Below are 18,634 nucleotides of genomic sequence, written 5' to 3'. Positions count from 1 at the left end.
AGCTTGTAGAGAGTCAACAGTATTAGAAACTGTAAGAAAATCACGGCGCCCCACGTTTTTGATCGCTTATAGTAGAGTGATCGCTTGCATTATTGTGATGTATAGTATTTATTTTCTACTTTTTAGTTCAATCAGAAAACGTGGGTTTTTTAAAACTTTTTTAATGATTATTATTTTCTACTTTTTAGTCTTTGTCTGTTTGTTTGCATTAAAATCTTGCTATCGATTTTATCTTTTCACTTTTTTTTGGGTAAACGAAGACAACTCGTAAAAAGACAACTCGTAAAAAGACAACTCGTAAAAAGACAACTCGTAAAAAACACGTTGTTTGAATACGTTACTGACTAGAACACATAGATTTGAACCCGTGTCGAGTGGGATAGCAATCGTGTGCCCAACCACTCGACCATATCGTCTCCCCCAAACTGGCCTACCTCCTGTAAGTTTAAACTCGGTTCAAGCTAAATTACCTGCCCCTAAGCCTGTGGCGACATGTGATCGTTCGCTTCACTGCGCGCGAGGTACGCGTCGCTGGTTTTTTTTCTAATGGCTAGCAGAGGAGAATTATATATATAGATTATATAGCGGTCTAAAATGCTCAATAAAATGTTTCCATTGATCAATTTAGTAATAATAACAATTGAATATTCAATGGTCATCCAAAAGAAAGCTTCCCTGAAAATTTCAGCGCGCTAGCTATCTGGGAAGTGCCAGAAATTTCGATCGCAAGATTTGATTGGAAAGACAAACAGAGAAAGCAAGTTAAAGAAAACGTGGGAAAAAAGTAGTCTAATCAAACAAATAAAACTAACACAGCTAGCAGCCAAGTTATAAAATTACATTGTACAATTTCTTCATATCTACAAATCTTTAACAATGAAGGAAACCAAAAAAATAGATATAAAGCTAGTTTACAAAGTTCAGTAGTTTTAGATTTTGATTCTTAATGCACTATCATGCACCTCCCCCCCCCCCCCCCCCCCCCAACTAAAATCCAATCGCAATCCCGTTCGCCGTAGGGCCTGAATAAGGCAATACCATAGACCGTTACCAGATCTTTCTTTTTCTCTTAAATTTTTCTGGTAGATTTTTTTTTAATGGGCCTACATCAAGTTTGATATTTAATTGACTTAGGCCTACTAGTTTTGAAAATAATTTCTAGATTCTAGATCTAATTGTTTCGAAGCAATTAAATACACATTTTCTAGTCGCATAAAAAATAAAATATTTTAGGCCCTTAATAACTAGTAAGAGTTAGATCTAGATCTAGCCTATTTAAGTTTTAAGTCAGAGTAGGCCCATGGAAACATAACTAAACACTTCTTAGCAGCTTTCATTTTTTATGTCCCCTTATTAGACTCCTAGTTAATTAGGGTGCTCTCCCCGAAATCTAAAAACAAAATTGTTTTCAGCAACGCACAACATTTTATAAAATAATTAGATTCTAGTTTATTAATAATTATAGATCTAGATCTAGTTAGTTTTGGTCCATGACTACTGTACTGATCATCGGGCTGCAGAATGAATTTCTAATTGTAAAATGTAAACCATGAAGATAGTGATAGACGATAGCGGATAGATCTAGAACAAGAACAGTACTGAGTACAGGTCTAGCAGCTAGTCTAGATCTAGAATCTAGATCTAGAGTCTAGAGTAGTCTAGACTCTCTCTAGACTCAAATTCTAGATTTAAGAACCTGGTAAATTAAAATAAAATTCAAGTGACAAGTACTAGGCCTATTAAATTAAGATTTAAGCCTAAGTACTAAAAGTAGGCAGTAGGCCTAGATCTACAGTACATTACTCATTACTACACAAAGAAGTTTATTCACAAAATCAATCTAAAATTGGTAATCTATCGTTTTGGGTACGTAAAATCGCCCGCGGCTATTAATGTACGAAAACGTTACCTCATTGTCAAGGCTGTAATAGAAGTATATTGTGATATGTTTGTGTCAAATATTATAGATAAATGAATAATAAACCTAAATCAATGGCTAAATATATCAATATAGGCCAGAAATTAACTTTAAACAGCTGTGTCTGCAAGCAAGATTTGCTATATATTACTATATAAACAGCAGCCATTTGTAAAATAGAGTGACTTCCGCCTGAATCTCGCGCTATATGTCTATAAAAATAAAACTTTAACAAGATGGCTGCTATAGTAAATGAGCGTGGTTGCATCTGTTGGAAACATCGCTGGTGTTCATTTATTACTGAAAAGTTTTAATTCAAATGTTTAAAAACAGGTACATAAATGAAACAAGGAAACATTTTTGTATTTTTCAAAACATAAATCCTCCTCAAAATGTGAAATAATTATTAAAATGTAAGGAGTCACCTGTTTTTCACATTACTAGTCGCGGCCGATTTTACGTACCTAAAACGATAGATTACCCTAAAATTCTAAGAGTGAGACTAGATTTTAGATTGTTGTTTGAGTAATGTAGATTCTAGAGATTCTACTTGACTTAAACAAGTTCGGAGTAGGTTAGACAAGTTGAAGGTTTAGTTTAGAGTTTAGATTCTATCTTATCTAGATCTAAATATCTAGAATATATTATAGATTTTTTAAAAAGTAAAGATCCCTTTCAAACCCGGTGGTTTACGGGCAAGTGAAGTAGAGTTCACTTGTTTCTGTGACCTCGGCTTATGAATAATTATATAATATTATGGTCAGTACTATGTTCAGCCACCTTTACTTACCCTAACGTGAGTTAGGTACGAATCAGAGCTGGGTGGACTCAGGGACGGTTTACTAACTTGAAACTCGAACGTGAGACTCACAGGTTAGCAAACTAGCACTCTACCGCTAGGCCACTCCATCCCTTATATATTATACATAGGCCTATGTATATATATATATATATAATTTTATATATATATAGGCCTAGGCCTAATATTCGGTAATCTATCGTTTTAGGTACGTAAAATCGCCCGCAGCTAGTAATGTACGAAAAAGTTACCTCTTTGTCAATGCTTTAATAGAAGTATATTGTGATATATTTGTGTCATATATTATAGATAAATGAATAATAAACCCAAATCAATGGCTAAATATATCAATATAGGCAAGAAATTAACTTTAAACGGCAGTGTTTGCGAGCAGGATTTGCAATATAAAAAGTGGCCATCGGTAAGTTAGAGTGGCTTCCCCTTAATCTTGCGCTATAAGTTTACAATATTAAAAAAATAAACAAGATGGCTGCTATTGTAAATGAGCATGGTTGCATCTGTTTGAAACATGGCTAGTCTTTATTTATTACTGACAATTTTTTATTCAATTGTTTAAAAACAGGTACATAAATGAAATAATGAAACATTTTTGTATTTTTCAAAACAAAAATCCTCCTCAAAATGTGAAATAATTATTAAAATTTAAGGAGTCATCTGTTTTTCACATTACTAGTCGCTGGCGATTTTACGTTCCTAAAACGATAGATTACCTAATATTCATATATTATATTCTCTCTAGCCTGACTCCACCAAGCCGAACCTAAACAGATCAACATTTACTTATTTATAATAAAATGTATTAGAATCAATGCAATTATCTAGTGGCAGTGCTCATTCTTATAATCTTAGGCAGTCTTAGGTCTTACTCTGAAACTCATGGGAGTCTTAGGATTATCATTTTAATTTTATGCAGATTGTATTGTGTTTGTCAAGTATTTGTACTAAAGGCCTACACCAGGGATCTTCTATTAATCCCATTTTTTCATGTGTAGGTTTACAAGCCCTAGAGATCTATAGGCCTATTATGATTTATTTTAACTTTATTGTCACACGCCAAATGATGTCACATTTCAACATACCACCACCCCCTTTCCGCCAATTACTTTTTTTTTTTAAACCAGGATGTATATAGGCCTATATAAAAAACAGTGAAATATTAAATGATTTAAAAGATCAATTTGTAAAAAAAAAATATTTTTATTATGTGAAATAACTGCTAAAAATGTCGAAGTCTGATGTCACACTTTCTGAACACACATCACTTCAAGAAGGGTGAGATCATTTACCTACAAGTAGCCACACTTGGACCTAGTACTAAAAATATAATACTATTACTTAGGGTCATCTATAAGTTGTCACACTTGTGGGGGGGGGGGGGGGGGGGGGATTTCATGAAGTGTGACAACTAACAACACACTATTGCAATTTAAAAAGTACTGTAGAGGGAGTGGTAGGCTGAGGTGTGACTTAATTTTAGAGGGGGTCTGACTTTGTGTGCCGTTGAGAAGGGAGGTAAAAATCATTTAACCAAAGTGTGATGTCATTCATGAATGACCTCTAAATACTTTGTTTAAAAATAACAGTTGACTGAATGATAAAAGTGCTGTAATATTAAAATTACTATTTTAATAAGATTAAGACAGAACTCAGGACTGCAAAGTGAAATCTTCCTTTGGACAGCCATTTTTGTACACAGTTGAAAACTTTTATGTTCAGATCATGGCTTCACAAAATGTAATATCTAAATGTTCTGTAAACAATGATGTGATGGCTTTGACTAGTCGTTTGGACAGTGTAACAACAGAGGTAAGAAAAGAAAGGGTATTTTTTACCACTCTATATGATAATCTGTATGATAATCATATGATAATTCATTCAAATGATAATCATGCCTGATGCCATATTATTATTTATAATATATACATTTATAATAGTCTCTTCTGTTAAAAGTTTTATTAGATATCTATGCAGTATGCTATGGGTAACATAATTACTAAAACAATAGTTTGAATGTACTGGTAAGACAACATAACAACACAAGTTTTTTCTGTCCAGAGTTTCTTCCAGGCATCTCTTTGGGGGGGCAAAGCCCCCCCCGAAAAATTTTTACCGCCCCCCGAACGAAATGAAATTTATATAATTTATATAGAAAATATATACTTTTAACAGTGTCCGCCCCCCCCCCCCCCCCCGAAGAAAGTCTACCGCCCCCCCCCCCCCCTGAAAATTTCAAGTGCCCCCCGGAGAAAAAAGTCTGGAAGAAACACTGTTTCTGTCACTATAGTATTATTAGTTAGTATAGGGTTACATTAGCAATTGGACTTGCTGGGAGTTTTACCAGAATTAACCAATAAACGGACAATATTTTGAGTCATCCCTTTGAATCCCGGTCAGAACGTCCCCCCGGCGTGGCCTCAACAAAGCAAGTGGGCTTGATGCATTGAGTAAAATATAAACTCAAAACAATCATATAAACAATCTCATTTGAGTGCAAGGGAAATATTATGGTATTCGTATTGGTGATGTATTAGATCTATGTGCAAAGCTAGAGATATAAAGCAAACTTCAAATTCATTATTATTTGTAAAAACTAATTTTATATAACTAATTTGATTGAAATGGGGATATTATGGTATTCGAATTGGTGATGTAATTATGTGCAGAGCTAGCAATAACCTGGGTCAAATTGAACTACGGGAGATCAAACCTAAGTAAAATCAATAATAACTGACATTGACTGATCACTGTACAAGTTATCGTATAACAAACAGTGACATTAGTAAAATCTATAATAACTGACATTAACATATCACTGTTAAAATTATTATATAACAAACAGTGACATTAATAAAATCTATAATAACTGACATTGACTGATCACTGTACAAGTTATTGTGTAACAAACCTTGACATTAGTAAAAATCTTGTAATAACTGACATTGACTGATCACTGTAAAAATTATCATATAACAAACAGTGAAGTTAGTAAAATCTTGTAATAACTGACATTGACTGATCACTTTTTAAATTATTATATAACAAACAGTTACACAAGTGAAATTATGTAATAACTTTCATAGACAGATTACAATAACTCTCACAAACTGATCACAACAATATGTTAGCAACACTTACTATAAAGTAGCATGTTATTTCCACTGTTTTGTCCAATTGTGTAAAAAAAATATCATCCTATTTTATTACTAAACAAATCACTATTGGTTAATGTTACCTTATTTCTTACTGTAGCATACCCAGCTTTGGCCTTAAAGCTTATGGGTACAGAGGTTCTATCCATCAAGATTAAAACAGATTAATGCTTACATCTTTATTTTGTTCTATCTCAAACATACAAATTAAAAGCTTTTTGAGTTGTTCTGTATTGGAGGGAGAGAAGTTTTTTGAGTAAACTATGTTACTGCAGAGGTAATGCATGCGTTGAAATATTATTCCAGCTGAAATTTGAGATCCATTGGGAAAACACATGACCTTTGACCTATAATAAAAGATCATTAATCAAACAGCCTAAACATGTTACTTTGACAATGGGTATTAATTAGCTTTATTGTGCTTCAGTAATGGCCTGTAGGCCTGAAAAACTCCAACTTTCAAGTTAACACACTCTTTTAGTTGTTAAAATGTTTCAAGTAGGCTACAAAAGATGGTTTTTACCTGACAAAGTAAGAATTTATTGAAGAATTTATATATTACCAATTTTTAAATTTTTGTTTCATTTTTTTTAATTAATCTAGAAAAAAAAATATTCTTTAAGATAAATACATAGATTTAATAATGAAGCTTTTGAAGAGCTGGTTTGTCAAATTATTAATGCAACATTTATTTTAAGCTGTTTCACTAAATGTTGCCAGCTCTTTTCTTCATACCTCAGGCAGCTTTTAAAACTTGTAGTAAATCTTTTTGGGTTTGAACTAAAAAAAAACAATGAAGAAATGTGTTGCACAATTGACAGATGTTGGGCTATTGATGTATGTAATGTTTCTTTAGCACTGGTTTTCCTTCTTATCCAATACACTCCAATGTAAAGCTGTTGGAGGTTTGATATTTAACATAAAAAAATTTGTTATACGTTAGCTGATTTATTGCCAGCTAGCCATCTTATCTAGTTCACTTTTGGCTTGTATCAGATGTTTCTGATCTTCACAGTGTGGTGATAGTTTCCATCTTTTTATTTTAAGCTCTTAGTGATGTTTCAAATATTGATCTTTTAGGATCCAAGATATTTATTTTTACCACTTTAGGGATTTCTTATCAAGGATGTCTCTCCTAAAGGTGAAATAATGTTTGTTTGCAGCTTTTTTAAACAAGACAACTATAAAAAATTTAAATATTCCATTAAAATTATGAGACTAAAATCGATTTCATGATGATATGAATTAGTATGTGCCAGGATTTAACTGAACTTTTTTAAGTTCCAGTAACAGATGAAGTTTTTATGCTTAAGGTATTAAATTAAATTTATATTCCTGTCCTGACATTAATGTTTCAGTGTCAAATGATTTTTTTTTTTCAGTATCAGATTTGTCGTAGAAAATTGGAAAGTAAGTGTGAAGCTCTTCTAATTTTAAGCCGTGAACTAGATCAATGTCGCAGTGAGCGGGATCAGTTCAAGCTGATGGCAGAACAGCTTCGTGATCGCTACCAAATGGTCAAACGACAACTCACAGGGGATGTAAGTATTTTAAAACTTAAACAATTTTACTTGCTAAATTTTTTTAAAAAATTTAAATACTAACCTTTTTGTTAATTTGTGTCAAAAAGCTGTATTTTCATCTACAAAAAAAAAATAATTTCAGTGCTAATCCTATTTTTTTCAGACGCCAATGTCTGCCAATATAGAGCTAGACCCTAAGACTTACTCAGATATTCAAACACAGGTTTTTATACTGCTACTTTCATTTCTTTAATTTTATATTCTTTATCATTTGAAAAAAAAGTACCTTTGTGTTATTTTTAGTATTCTAAGTATTAAAACATCAACATATAGTTGATAAGAAAAAAATGTTTACTTAAATATTTTGTACATTACCACCCATCTGTTACCTGTAACTTTTCAGAGTTTGGCTCGTTTATTATTTGATACAAAAGAGGCCAACAAATCCTTCAAATTTGAAGTTGATGATCTCAAACAAAAATTACTGGATGCTGAGGGAGACATTAAGGTACATTTTTTAGAGTTCTGTTTGTGATATGGAGATGCAGTGCATTGTTAGTAAAACTTTCATACCTTTACTTGATAACTAGTTAATTTACTTAGATTGTTATTAATTTGTAATAACATTTGAAAAAAAAAAATTCTAGCTTCTACGAGAACAGATAGCTAGATCAAGGGTGGGCACTACTGATGAAGGATTAAATACTCGGCACTTTCCTGCTCATGAGAGGGAGGATTTAGTTAGTCAGCTGGAGGCTAGCAGAGAAGAGGTAAGTTGATAAGCTCAGGTTTGTTGATTAGGTCAGGTGTGTTGATCAGCTCAGGTGGGTTGATCAGCTCAGGTGGGTTGATCAGGTCAGGTGTGTTGATAAGCTCAGGTTTGTTGATTAGGTCAGGTGTGTTGATCAGCTCAGGTGGGTTGATCAGCTCAGGTGGGTTGATCAGCTCAGGTGGGTTGATCAGGTCAGGTGTGTTGATCAGCTCAGGTGTGTTGATCAGGTCAGGTGTGTTGATCAGCTCAGGTGGGTTGATCAGGTCAGGTGTGTTGATCAGCTCAGGTGGGTTGATCAGGTCAGGTGTGTTGATCAGCTCAGGTGGGTTGATCAGCTCAGGTGGGTTGATCAGGTCAGGTGGGTTGATCAGGTCAGGTGGGTTGATCAGCTCAGGTGTGTTGATCAGGTCAGGTGGGTTGATCAGCTCAGGTGTGTTGATCAGGTCAGGTGGGTTGATTAGGTCAGGTGTGTTGATCAGGTCAGGTGGGTTGATCAGCTCAGGTGGGTTGATCGGCTCAGGTGGGTTGATCAGCTCAGGTGGGTTGATCAGCTCAGGTGTGTTGATCAGGTCAGGTGGGTTGATCAGCTCAGGTGGGTTGATCAAGTCAGGTGTGTTGATCAGCTCAGGTGGGTTGATCAGGTCAGGTGTGTTGATCAGGTCAGGTGTGTTGATCAGCTTAGGTGTGTTGATCAGGTCAGGTGGGTTGATCAGCTCAGGTGGGTTGATCAGCTCAGGTGGGTTGATCAGGTCAGGTGTGTTGATCAGCTCAGGTGTGTTGATCAGGTCAGGTGTGTTGATCAGCTCAGGTGGGTTGATCAGGTCAGGTGTGTTGATCAGCTCAGGTGGGTTGATCAGGTCAGGTGTGTTGATCAGCTCAGGTGGGTTGATCAGCTCAGGTGGGTTGATCAGGTCAGGTGGGTTGATCAGGTCAGGTGGGTTGATCAGCTCAGGTGTGTTGATCAGGTCAGGTGGGTTGATCAGCTCAGGTGTGTTGATCAGGTCAGGTGGGTTGATTAGGTCAGGTGTGTTGATCAGGTCAGGTGGGTTGATCAGCTCAGGTGGGTTGATCGGCTCAGGTGGGTTGATCAGCTCAGGTGTGTTGATCAGGTCAGGTGGGTTGATCAGCTCAGGTGGGTTGATCAGGTCAGGTGTGTTGATCAGCTCAGGTGGGTTGATCAGGTCAGGTGTGTTGATCAGGTCAGGTGTGTTGATCAGCTTAGGTGGGTTGATCAGCTCAGGTGGGTTGATCAGCTCAGGTGGGTTGATCAGGTCAGGTGTGTTGATCAGGTCAGGTGGGTTGATCAGCTCAGGTGGGTTGATCAGCTCAGGTGTGTTGATCAGGTCAGGTGGGTTGATCAGCTCAGGTGGGTTGATCGGCTCAGGTGGGTTGATCAGCTCAGGTGGGTTGAAGCACAATTTGTGTTTAAATGTTTAAACCTGACAGTCCTTAGGCAAGCTAATGCATACTTAGCTTTAAAGGAAAAAGCAGTGACGGCTGGAGATAGTTCTAACCATATCATAATTTGAAATGCCACATCAAATACACAGAAAAATTCCCATCAAACTAACCAAAACATTATATGCTAAAATAGTGTAAAGGAAGTTTGTTTTCTGTATTTTCTTAACTCTACTAATTCTGATTGTAATAAATAGCTATAAAATGTAGAAACAGGTGTACAGCAGTACAGTATTAAAGCAGTGACAGGTGACAGGAAGCATTAGAAGACATCACAAGTTAAACGCTTAAACAAAATGTTTGTACATTTGTGTCAAATGGCGGTCTGTTGTTCTGACCCAAATAGATATGTGAGTAACAAGTTTCATCCATTCTCTCAGTATGTCCAACTTGAGCGCGACCTACAACAGGTGTTGGATGAAAAGGAAGAGCTGGTCACTGAACGGGACGCATACCGCACCAAGTTTGAAAGAATGAATACAGAACTAAACTACATACTAGGGGGAGATGAAAAAAGAATTGTCGATATCGATGGATTAATTATGGAAAATAAGTAAGCTGTAAAAGATGTGCAAAGTGTGCTTTTGTTGATAGCAAAAGTGTGCTTTTGTTGATGGTTAAAGTGTGCTTTTGTTGATGGTAAAAGTGTGCTTTTGTTGATAGCAACATAATGCTTTTGTTGATTGTGAAAGTGTAGTTTAGTTCATAGAAAAAGTGTGCTTATGTTGATATTGTTGGCTTAGCAATAGAAAATATTTTGGTAGCTAAATCTATGAAAAATAAATTTGAATTTATTGACATGGATAGATCAAATGTAGAAAATAAGTGTTTTTAGACTGCTTTTAACACATTGTATGTACAGGTACAAGTTGATTGCTCATAAAGTAAAACCTATTGGATCTTATGTTAAGAATATTTCATTAAAATCTTTGCTGGTTTTCTAAAACCTGTTTTTCAACTAATTTGCTTTTAAAATGGCCAGTTCCTGAAAAAATTTGAAATATGGAAATAACTAGTTATTATATCATTACCATAAAACCACTGATCAAGCATGTTTTTTCTAGGTATCTACAGGAAAGATTAAAACAAATGGAGGAAGAGAAGACAATGGCCATAGCAACAGTAACCAAATACAAGGCAAGTTTTAGCCATGTTTAAGTCCAATCTAGGCCAGATAAAACAAAGTTTTAGCCATGTTTAAGTCCAATCTAGGCCAGATAAAACAAAGTTTTAGCCATGTTAAGTCCAATCTAGGCCAGATAAAACAAAGTTTTAGCCATGTTTAAGTCCAATCTAGGCCAGATAAAACAAAGTTTTAGCCATGTTTAAGTCCAATCTAGGCCAGATAAAACAAAGTTTTAGCCATGTTTAAGTCCAATCTAGGCAAGATAAAACAAAGTTTCAAATCAAATAACATTTCATTGGTTTCTCTTTGTAGATTAAATGTTGCTGTAAACATTATGCAGATAACCCATTTCATTTATCATAATGTTTAGTTAACAAATGAATTGTAAAAATAAATGTGGAAGAAAATAACACTCTTGTTTCTGTGGGATGGCATAGCGGTAGAGCACTTGACTGCTAGCCAGAAAGACGCTAGTTCAAATCCGGGTACAGTTCAATAGATTATCCCTGAGTTCAGCCGTTCACATTAGGGAAAGTAAATATTGATGGGCATAGTGCTGATCACACTATCCCTTCATATGCTAAGTTCACAAAAACAGGTGAACTCTACTTCACTTGCCCCATGGTTCGGAAAGGTAACTTCATTTCACTTTGCATTTGTTTTTATCATTTAAAATTGACTTCTTGCTTCAGAGTATTCTAGAAAAAAAGAAAACCAAAGGTGTATTAAAGTTGGGACAAAATCGAAATGATGGACTTGTGATCACTCAAAAACAAGGTATTTTCAGCAGTTTGATGAAATGTGTAATGTTACTGTCTATATGTTTAAATGTGTAATGTTACTGTCCATATGTTTAAATGTGTAATGTTACTGTCCATATCTTTAAATGTGTAATGTTACTGTCCATATGTTTAAATGTGTAATGTTACTGTCCATATCTTTAAATGTGTAATGTTACTGTCCATATGTTTAAATGTGTAATGTTACTGTCCATATCTTTAAATGTGTAACGTTACTGTCCATATGTTTAAATGTGTAATGTTACTGTTCATAGCTTTACCTGAACAGATTTGTTCAGATCTGTGATCAGACCATGATTTTGTTCAAATTGAGTTACTCTTATCGAAAAGTAGATTTTATTTTTTAACTCATTAAATGTTTGACCAGTTTGTCAAAGTTTTATTCTTTAAATTGCTCCCCAAACTTCTTGCCTGGTTCATCAAAGTTTTATTCTTTAACATCTATTTTTTTAACTTGCTCCCAGTTCAACAGATAATGCAGTGCAGATCTTCCATAACCCCCCCCCCCTACTTGTTCTACCCATTATCTGACCATAACAACAATTATCTGACCATAACACCCATTATCTGACCATAACACCAATTATCTGACCAGTTCAACAGATAATGCAGTGCAGATCTTCCATAACTCCCTCTGCACAAGCCATGGCAGACCTACAAGGCTTGTGTGGGGCTTTACTTGATACCATCAATGACAAGAACCTTGCACTATCCCATCAGAGAAAAACTAACAAGTAACTAACACTTTATACTGTTCATGCTAGTCTTAAGTTATTTGATATTTACACTTTTCTTGTCACAGCTTATAACTGAAATAAAGTAAAATGTTTACAGAAAAATCTGTGATCTATTTCCAGATCCTGTAAATTTCAAACCTTTAACTTAATGTTAAATTTGCTGTTTGTATGTCACTGTTGGTTTCCTTTGCCTCATTTTCCCATCACTGTCTCCCAGGTTGTTGGGTAACAGGGTCAATGAACTGGAGAAAAAGCTGAAGACTTTAGAGGTCTCTGGGTTGTGGAGTGTTTCAGGTAACCTTTCACACAATCTACTTGCCCTCCTAGGAAAGCCATGGCTTTTTATCTTTACTTGGGTTTAAAATATGTTCCGTAAAGTAAAAGTTGAATCTTTTATTATTATGATCCCTAAAGTAAAAAAGCTATCCTCAAAAATGGATTTCCTTAAGTAAAAAAGTTAACATCAAAAGTATGTTGCCTAAAGTAAAAGGTTAACACTAAAAATGTTCCCTAAAGTCAAAGGTTAACATACAAAATTTGTTCCTTAAAGTGAAAGGTTAATATAAAAAATATGTTCCCTAAAGTCAAAGGTTAGCATAAAAAAATTTTCCCTAATGTCAAAGGTTATTATAAAAAACATGTTCCCTAAAGTCAAAGGTTAATATAAAAATAATTTCCCTAAAATCAAAGATTAACATAAAAAATTATGTTCCCTAAAGTCAAAGATTAACCAGAGTTTGAACCCACCAGGTCACTTCCCTAACCTGGAGAAACTACGAGCAGAGTGTGAGGAAATTAAGACCCTGGTCCCCCGCCAGTTCTCTCAGTCTACAGATGCCTCGGAGCCTCAGCAGGAGATCTCAGACTTCTCTGAGACTTCTTCTGCCATTACAAGGTGAGCTTTCAGGTTGTCATGGCAACAGCCATGCTGGTATTCCTCAAATAGATATAGTCAGTGTGGTTTTATCTTAACCTCATGATATTCACTCAACTTGGATTCATCTTGTTTTCTTTTATCCAATCAAGAGCTAGAAAAGCAAAAAAAATTAGTCACCAAAACCAAATGATAAGCCTTTCCAAGAGAAATTGTGTTGCAGATATTTATTACAAATATCTTAATTAATAAAACTTTTCCAAAGGTCTTTTCTTTAGTGTGTTAGTTCTGTAGTGTGTCAAGTTTGTGTCAGCTAAATGAACTCTGACCTCTGACCCCAGCACAACAAGTAGCCCAGTGCACCAAAAGCTGAACCAGTTGAGCAGAAATGACCTTGAGGAGTTGGACCTTCTGCCCTCCAAAGAAGTCTCAGTGAAATGTGATCAGTCAGCCACAAATGTTGGTGCAGCTGGCAACACAGACTCCGGCCTAGGACTCTCTGGTAAGGCCAGCTATCTTCTTTAACTAGTGTTTATGTACGACAATCAAAAAGTGGCCAAAAAAAATGTAAACAATAAAAATACTTAAAGAATTGTTCAACAATATCTTTCAAAAATACTAAGTGAAATATTTGACTGGGGCAATAATAAGAACAAATTGTGAAGCTTCTCTAGAATGTTAACTCCTACCTAGCAAATTATTTCTCTACTAAATTTTATGATGAGCTCTTATCAGTTAGTCATTCTCACATATTCCATCAGCCAATGTCACTAATAATTAGACTAACCCTTCTAAGTAAGTTACGGCTAGGATTAGTGTTGTGTTAGTTCAAGTATCATTACTGACGGTACTAACTAAATAACTTTAGCCAGGTTTTACTTTTGGAATAATATTTTGATTTATGCTAATCTACAGAACAAGATATTTATGATCTTACTGTAATTGTTTTGTAGTGAGTCTTTAATTCTTTTTTTATTTGCCATATAACTTTATTTTGTTTCCTTGCTTTCCAATAAGTACATCCTTACTAATGACAGCCCAAATATAATCTGGGACTCTCTGGTTTCTGCTGGGATATTCTTACCCTAATCCATCATTTATGTGCTCATTTTAATTTAATTAATTATGTGATTTAAAATGTTAAGTGGCAGGACTGAAGTCAGAATCTGTGATCCCTTCACCATTCCAAAGTTGCTATGTGTTCTAAAACTTGAAAACCAAACAAAATTCTATTTTAGCTTTCCCTGTAACTATTTTCATTAAATTTACATCTTACAAAAAAAAAACCTTAACTTATTTTTCAGAGAAAGATGGAACTTTGTTCCTAATGGTACTTTTTTTTCTGATTACAACTAATTTAAATCTGGATTTTGAGGTTTCTCTCACCAGGGATGTCCACATCCTTGTCCTGGCTTGTTTTGTTAGTCCTTAAACTGGTTCCACTTTTTTTTTTTGGTGCACTCATTTCTAACATCATGGTACAGGCCCTTTTTTTCTTCATCATTCAAGTAAAACATTTTGATCATGCTACAATGTGTTTTTTCTTCATCATTCAAGTAAAACATTTTGGTCATGCTACAATGTGTTTTCTTTATTTTGCTGCAAACAATTTGATTAAGCAATATTTACCCCTTTTATTGACATTTTGAATTATAAAGATCATTGTAATTAAATTTTAAATATTACATTATTATCATAATTTTCAAATATCTATAAATTGTTATTTTTTGCTGTAAGAATCTTTGAAGATAAAAATAAAACTAAAATGTAATTTTTTATATGATGTAAAACTTTGATGTTTCCTTAAACCTTAATGACAGTACTAAAATGGTTGACATCTGAACTTTTGAAACTATTTTCCAGATGTGAATTCAGATGCTGCTGGGGCTGCTAGGGTAGCTCTTGCTGAGGCCATGCTACGCTCCTTGCTGGGTTGTCATGACAGCCCTGAGCCTGGTTGCCATGGTGAGGACAGCCCTGAGCCTGGTTGCCATGGTGAGGACAGCCCAGACAGGAACCAGTCACCCAGCAGTGTCACACACCTCTATATTGATGGGGAGGAAAGAGAGGCAGCTATCCAGAGGTGTCTGAGGAGGGATACTGATGAAGAGGATGAGGATTTTAATGACTATGATTTTAATGGCATTGAGGACGATGAAGACGAAGAAGAAACGACCAGTTTGGAGTTCAAAAACCTTCTGGAAGACGTGACCACAAAACTGTTGCAGAGATCTCAGGCACTGCAGGGAAACCCAGGGCAAGCAGAGGACCAGCAGGTTGTTAGGCGCAGGGACCTCAACGTCTACATCACTGATGACTTCGATGTGGCGCCAGTTCACAACACACCTGGAGCAGGGGAACCTGTAGACCAGTCGGACACAGAGCAGGTTGTCAGTGATTTTCATAGGGACCTCAACGTCTACATCACTGATGACTTTGGTAGCGTGTCAAGTTCAGTGGACACCACACCTGAGACAGGTGAGATTCTTCCTGCCCAAACTGTGATTGAGCAGGTGACTAATGTTGTGGGCAGTGACCTCATCACTGATGACTTGAGACAAATGGATGACACATCCGAGGTAGATCTGGGCTTCCTTGACCATCCATCCCTACAACCCAGTGACCCTAGTGATACTGTGCAACCAGATGACAATTGTGCTCAACCTTTGTGTGAGCTGACAGTCTCAGAGCCTGCAGGATTTCAGCAGGTAGTCGAGGCCACAGGATTTCAGCAGGTAGTCGAGGCCACAGGATTTCTGCAGGTAGTCGAGGCCGCAGGATTTCAGCAGGTACCTGAACATGCAGATCTTGCTGTTAGTGAAGTTCCCAAAGATTCGGGCTCAGAATCTGATAGTTTACATACTCAGGATATTCTCACAAACATGGAACCTTTTCATGCAGATGTTGAAGATGTTTTGTTGGGCAGTTCAGTGCCAGACTCTGACGAGCCATGTTTTGTTTCTCCCCATGCCAGTGGTGCAGCAGATCAAGAAACACATGTCAGGGAAAGTTCAGTGGTCAGTGATAGGGAAACTTCAGCGGTCAGTGATAGGGAAGATATCAGTAGGTCAGTTTGGGTGGACAGGAGTCAGGACAGCTGTCCTGCTGTCTGGTTGAATCATCACGACACCAGTCCTGGGGGTTGGGATGGTGACACCAACCAGTCATGATGTTTGTAGGTTGCTGGTTGAATCATTAGACACCAGTCCTGGCTGTTGGGGTGGTGACACCAACCAGTCATGATGTTTGTAGGTTGCTGGTTGAATCATTAGACACCAGTCCTGAGGGTTGGGATGGTGACACCAACCAGTCATGATGTTTGTAGGTTGCTGGTTGAATCATTAGACACCAGTCCTGGGGGTTGGGATGGTGACACCAACCAGTCATGATGTTTGTAGGTTGCTGGTTGAATCATTAGACACCAGTCCTGGGGGTTGGGGTGGTGACACGAGCCAGTCATGATGTTTGTAGGTTGCTGGTTGAATCATTAGACACCAGTCCTGGGGGTTGGGGTGGTGACACCAACCAGTCATGATGTTTGTAGGTTGCTGGTTGAATCATTAGACACCAGTCCTGGGGGTTGGGATGGTGACACCAACCAGTCATGATGTTTGTAGGTTGCTGGTTGAATCATTAGACACCAGTCCTGGGGGTTGGGGTGGTGACACGAGCCAGTCATGATGTTTGTAGGTTGCTGGTTGAATCATTAGACACCAGTCCTGTGGTTTGGGATGGTGATGTTTGTAGGTTCTCAATTTAGATTTGTTTTACAAGAGACCAAAATTATTGATTACAAAATGTTCTTGACCTTTGTGGAATGAATATTCAAAATATTGTTTCTAGGAATAAAATTCTAGCATGGTGAGCAGAGCAGGACTTGTACCTGACACAACCAGACCATTCCAAAAGTAACTTCATGTTAATGTCCAAACTGTTTTATCATAAAATATGTTGCTAAATTAGGAAGTTTGTTCTATAGAGCATTGCAGTTGTCACAATTGATGTAACTCTTCAGACAGTGGTATTAAAAGTTTATTCTAGTCCTATCAATTGAGCTTTATAGATAAATTATAATAATTCAGTATTTATTTATATCGAGATTATTTTTAATTCAGTGGGCAATAACTTTGTATAAAATGTTACAATTATTATGTGTACCGGTATCCAATCAGAATTTTTGTTCTATCAACTGAAGGTTTAACCCATTATGTCTTAAGTGTTACAATGTGAAGTGGATTTGTGAATGTATTTATAGAAATGGCCAAATTTGTATGCTGTTTATTCCATTTTTTAGTTGATCCACTAAGGTTATTAAATCTTAAGATTTGATGGATATGTTTTGAAACTGTACAGACACAGTGATTACTTAAAGCTCTTCTGTAAAGTTAAACATTTACAAATATCAAGCATAAAGTAATATTACAACTAGAATATAAGCACAATAATATTGACCAATTATTTTTATTTAAATTCACCAGCATTTATATATAAATTAAGAACTGTGATTTCTGTTGTATTTATAATTTCTCCATGAAATTTTTAATATCAGTTGTGTTATGTATGTATATTACAATCCGTGAACTAATATCCGTTGTGTTATATTAGATGTATATTACAATCCATGAACTATGTGATACTCTACACCTAGGTGACCTCTATTTTTAGGTTCCATCATGGCAACAACCTTGTGCAATATGTTTGTCTGGTTTGTGTATGTCAACAAAATATTTGTTGATAAAGATTTAGATCTCTATGAAGTAGATGTATGAAGATTTGACCAAATTAAAATCTTTAGATATTTGAAGATTTGACCAAGTAAGATCTCTATATTAGACAGAGTTCAAATGTCTAGATGTTGTCTGTTCTATCTGTTTTTTGTGAAGATTGTCTTGTGAATGTTTGTCACATTTTAATTTTATCTGTATTTTATTTTACCATCTCATTCAAAGATTTTTTTTAGTTCTATATGAACATATAAAAACTAGTCTGTTTTTCTTTGAATTCCAATCAGAAACTATTCAGAAATTATGTAACATAAATATATTTTTAGATTTATGTTTTGTATCTAAATCTTATTTCAATATAGCTAGTCATTTTAAAGAATAAAAAATTTGGTCAAACCATAAGAAAAAACTTGAGGATTTATATTCATTGTGTAATTCTAGTCACAACATTTTTATTTTTTTACATGCATTTCAAACAGGTTTTTTTTTAAATTTGTTTTTGAACCAGTGATCTGTAATAAAAACTATAAATTGTGTTGTTGTTTTTTTAATTCTATTTCAGCCTGTTTGTCTATAAATACCACATGTCATCAATATTTGATTTGCCCATAACGTTTTCTGTGATCTCAGCAGAAAGGAAATTCTAGGAGACATTGCTACCAACTGTCTATCTTAGAGACAGCACCTTGTTTTCTGGCCATACTTTTGCCTGTCTTGATTGGATTATGAAATA

The 18,634-nt window shown here is 35.6% G+C and overlaps 1 protein-coding gene and 1 long non-coding RNA gene across 4 annotated transcripts; one reads left to right on the top strand and one right to left on the bottom strand.

Moving 5' to 3' along the window:
* Nucleotides 1–780: 780 nt before the first annotated feature.
* On the bottom strand, nucleotides 781–1,324 carry LOC131948041 (uncharacterized). The gene is made up of 2 exons (XR_009387954.1): nucleotides 1,052–1,324; nucleotides 781–868 (listed from the first exon to the last, which is right to left on the bottom strand). It is a non-coding gene; the product is annotated as an uncharacterized LOC131948041 (long non-coding RNA).
* A 91-nt stretch (nucleotides 1,325–1,415) lies between these two features.
* LOC131947985 (uncharacterized) lies at nucleotides 1,416–18,375 on the top strand. 3 transcript variants are annotated; one of them, XM_059309434.1, is made up of 14 exons: nucleotides 1,416–1,542; nucleotides 4,372–4,544; nucleotides 7,270–7,428; nucleotides 7,574–7,633; nucleotides 7,814–7,918; nucleotides 8,058–8,180; nucleotides 10,021–10,193; nucleotides 10,705–10,777; nucleotides 11,459–11,543; nucleotides 12,162–12,300; nucleotides 12,521–12,597; nucleotides 13,054–13,198; nucleotides 13,519–13,679; nucleotides 15,041–18,375. In XM_059309434.1, exons 2-14 carry the CDS (start codon nucleotides 4,458–4,460, stop codon nucleotides 16,345–16,347), a joined length of 2,694 nt encoding a protein of 897 aa, XP_059165417.1. In that variant the 5' UTR covers nucleotides 1,416–1,542; nucleotides 4,372–4,457; the 3' UTR covers nucleotides 16,348–18,375. The 3 variants fall into 3 exon arrangements, with proteins under 3 accessions (XP_059165417.1, XP_059165426.1, XP_059165408.1); XM_059309443.1 differs by lacking the exon at nucleotides 1,416–1,542 and adding an exon at nucleotides 1,659–1,699; XM_059309425.1 differs by lacking the exon at nucleotides 1,416–1,542 and having other exon boundaries at nucleotides 4,133–4,544.
* The last annotated feature ends 259 nt before the right edge of the window (nucleotides 18,376–18,634 follow it).

Source organism: Physella acuta, unplaced genomic scaffold, assembly GCF_028476545.2.
Source record: "Physella acuta isolate Inbredline_101_S28 unplaced genomic scaffold, ASM2847654v3 ptg000058l, whole genome shotgun sequence".
NCBI classification, from domain to species: Eukaryota; Metazoa; Mollusca; class Gastropoda; family Physidae; genus Physella; species Physella acuta.
The sequence above is the reverse complement of the archived record's forward strand: the minus strand, read 5'-3'. Positions and strand labels throughout refer to the sequence as shown.

Bases quoted from the DNA above. Each gene is read 5' to 3' on its own strand.
- LOC131947985 (XM_059309434.1), top strand. From the start codon at position 4,458: ATGGCTTCACAAAATGTAATATCTAAATGTTCTGTAAACAATGATGTG. The intron at 7,634-7,813 runs GTTTTTATACTG...GTAACTTTTCAG, and splicing joins ACTCAGATATTCAAACACAG to AGTTTGGCTCGTTTATTATT. The intron at 7,919-8,057 runs GTACATTTTTTA...AAAAAATTCTAG, and splicing joins ATGCTGAGGGAGACATTAAG to CTTCTACGAGAACAGATAGC.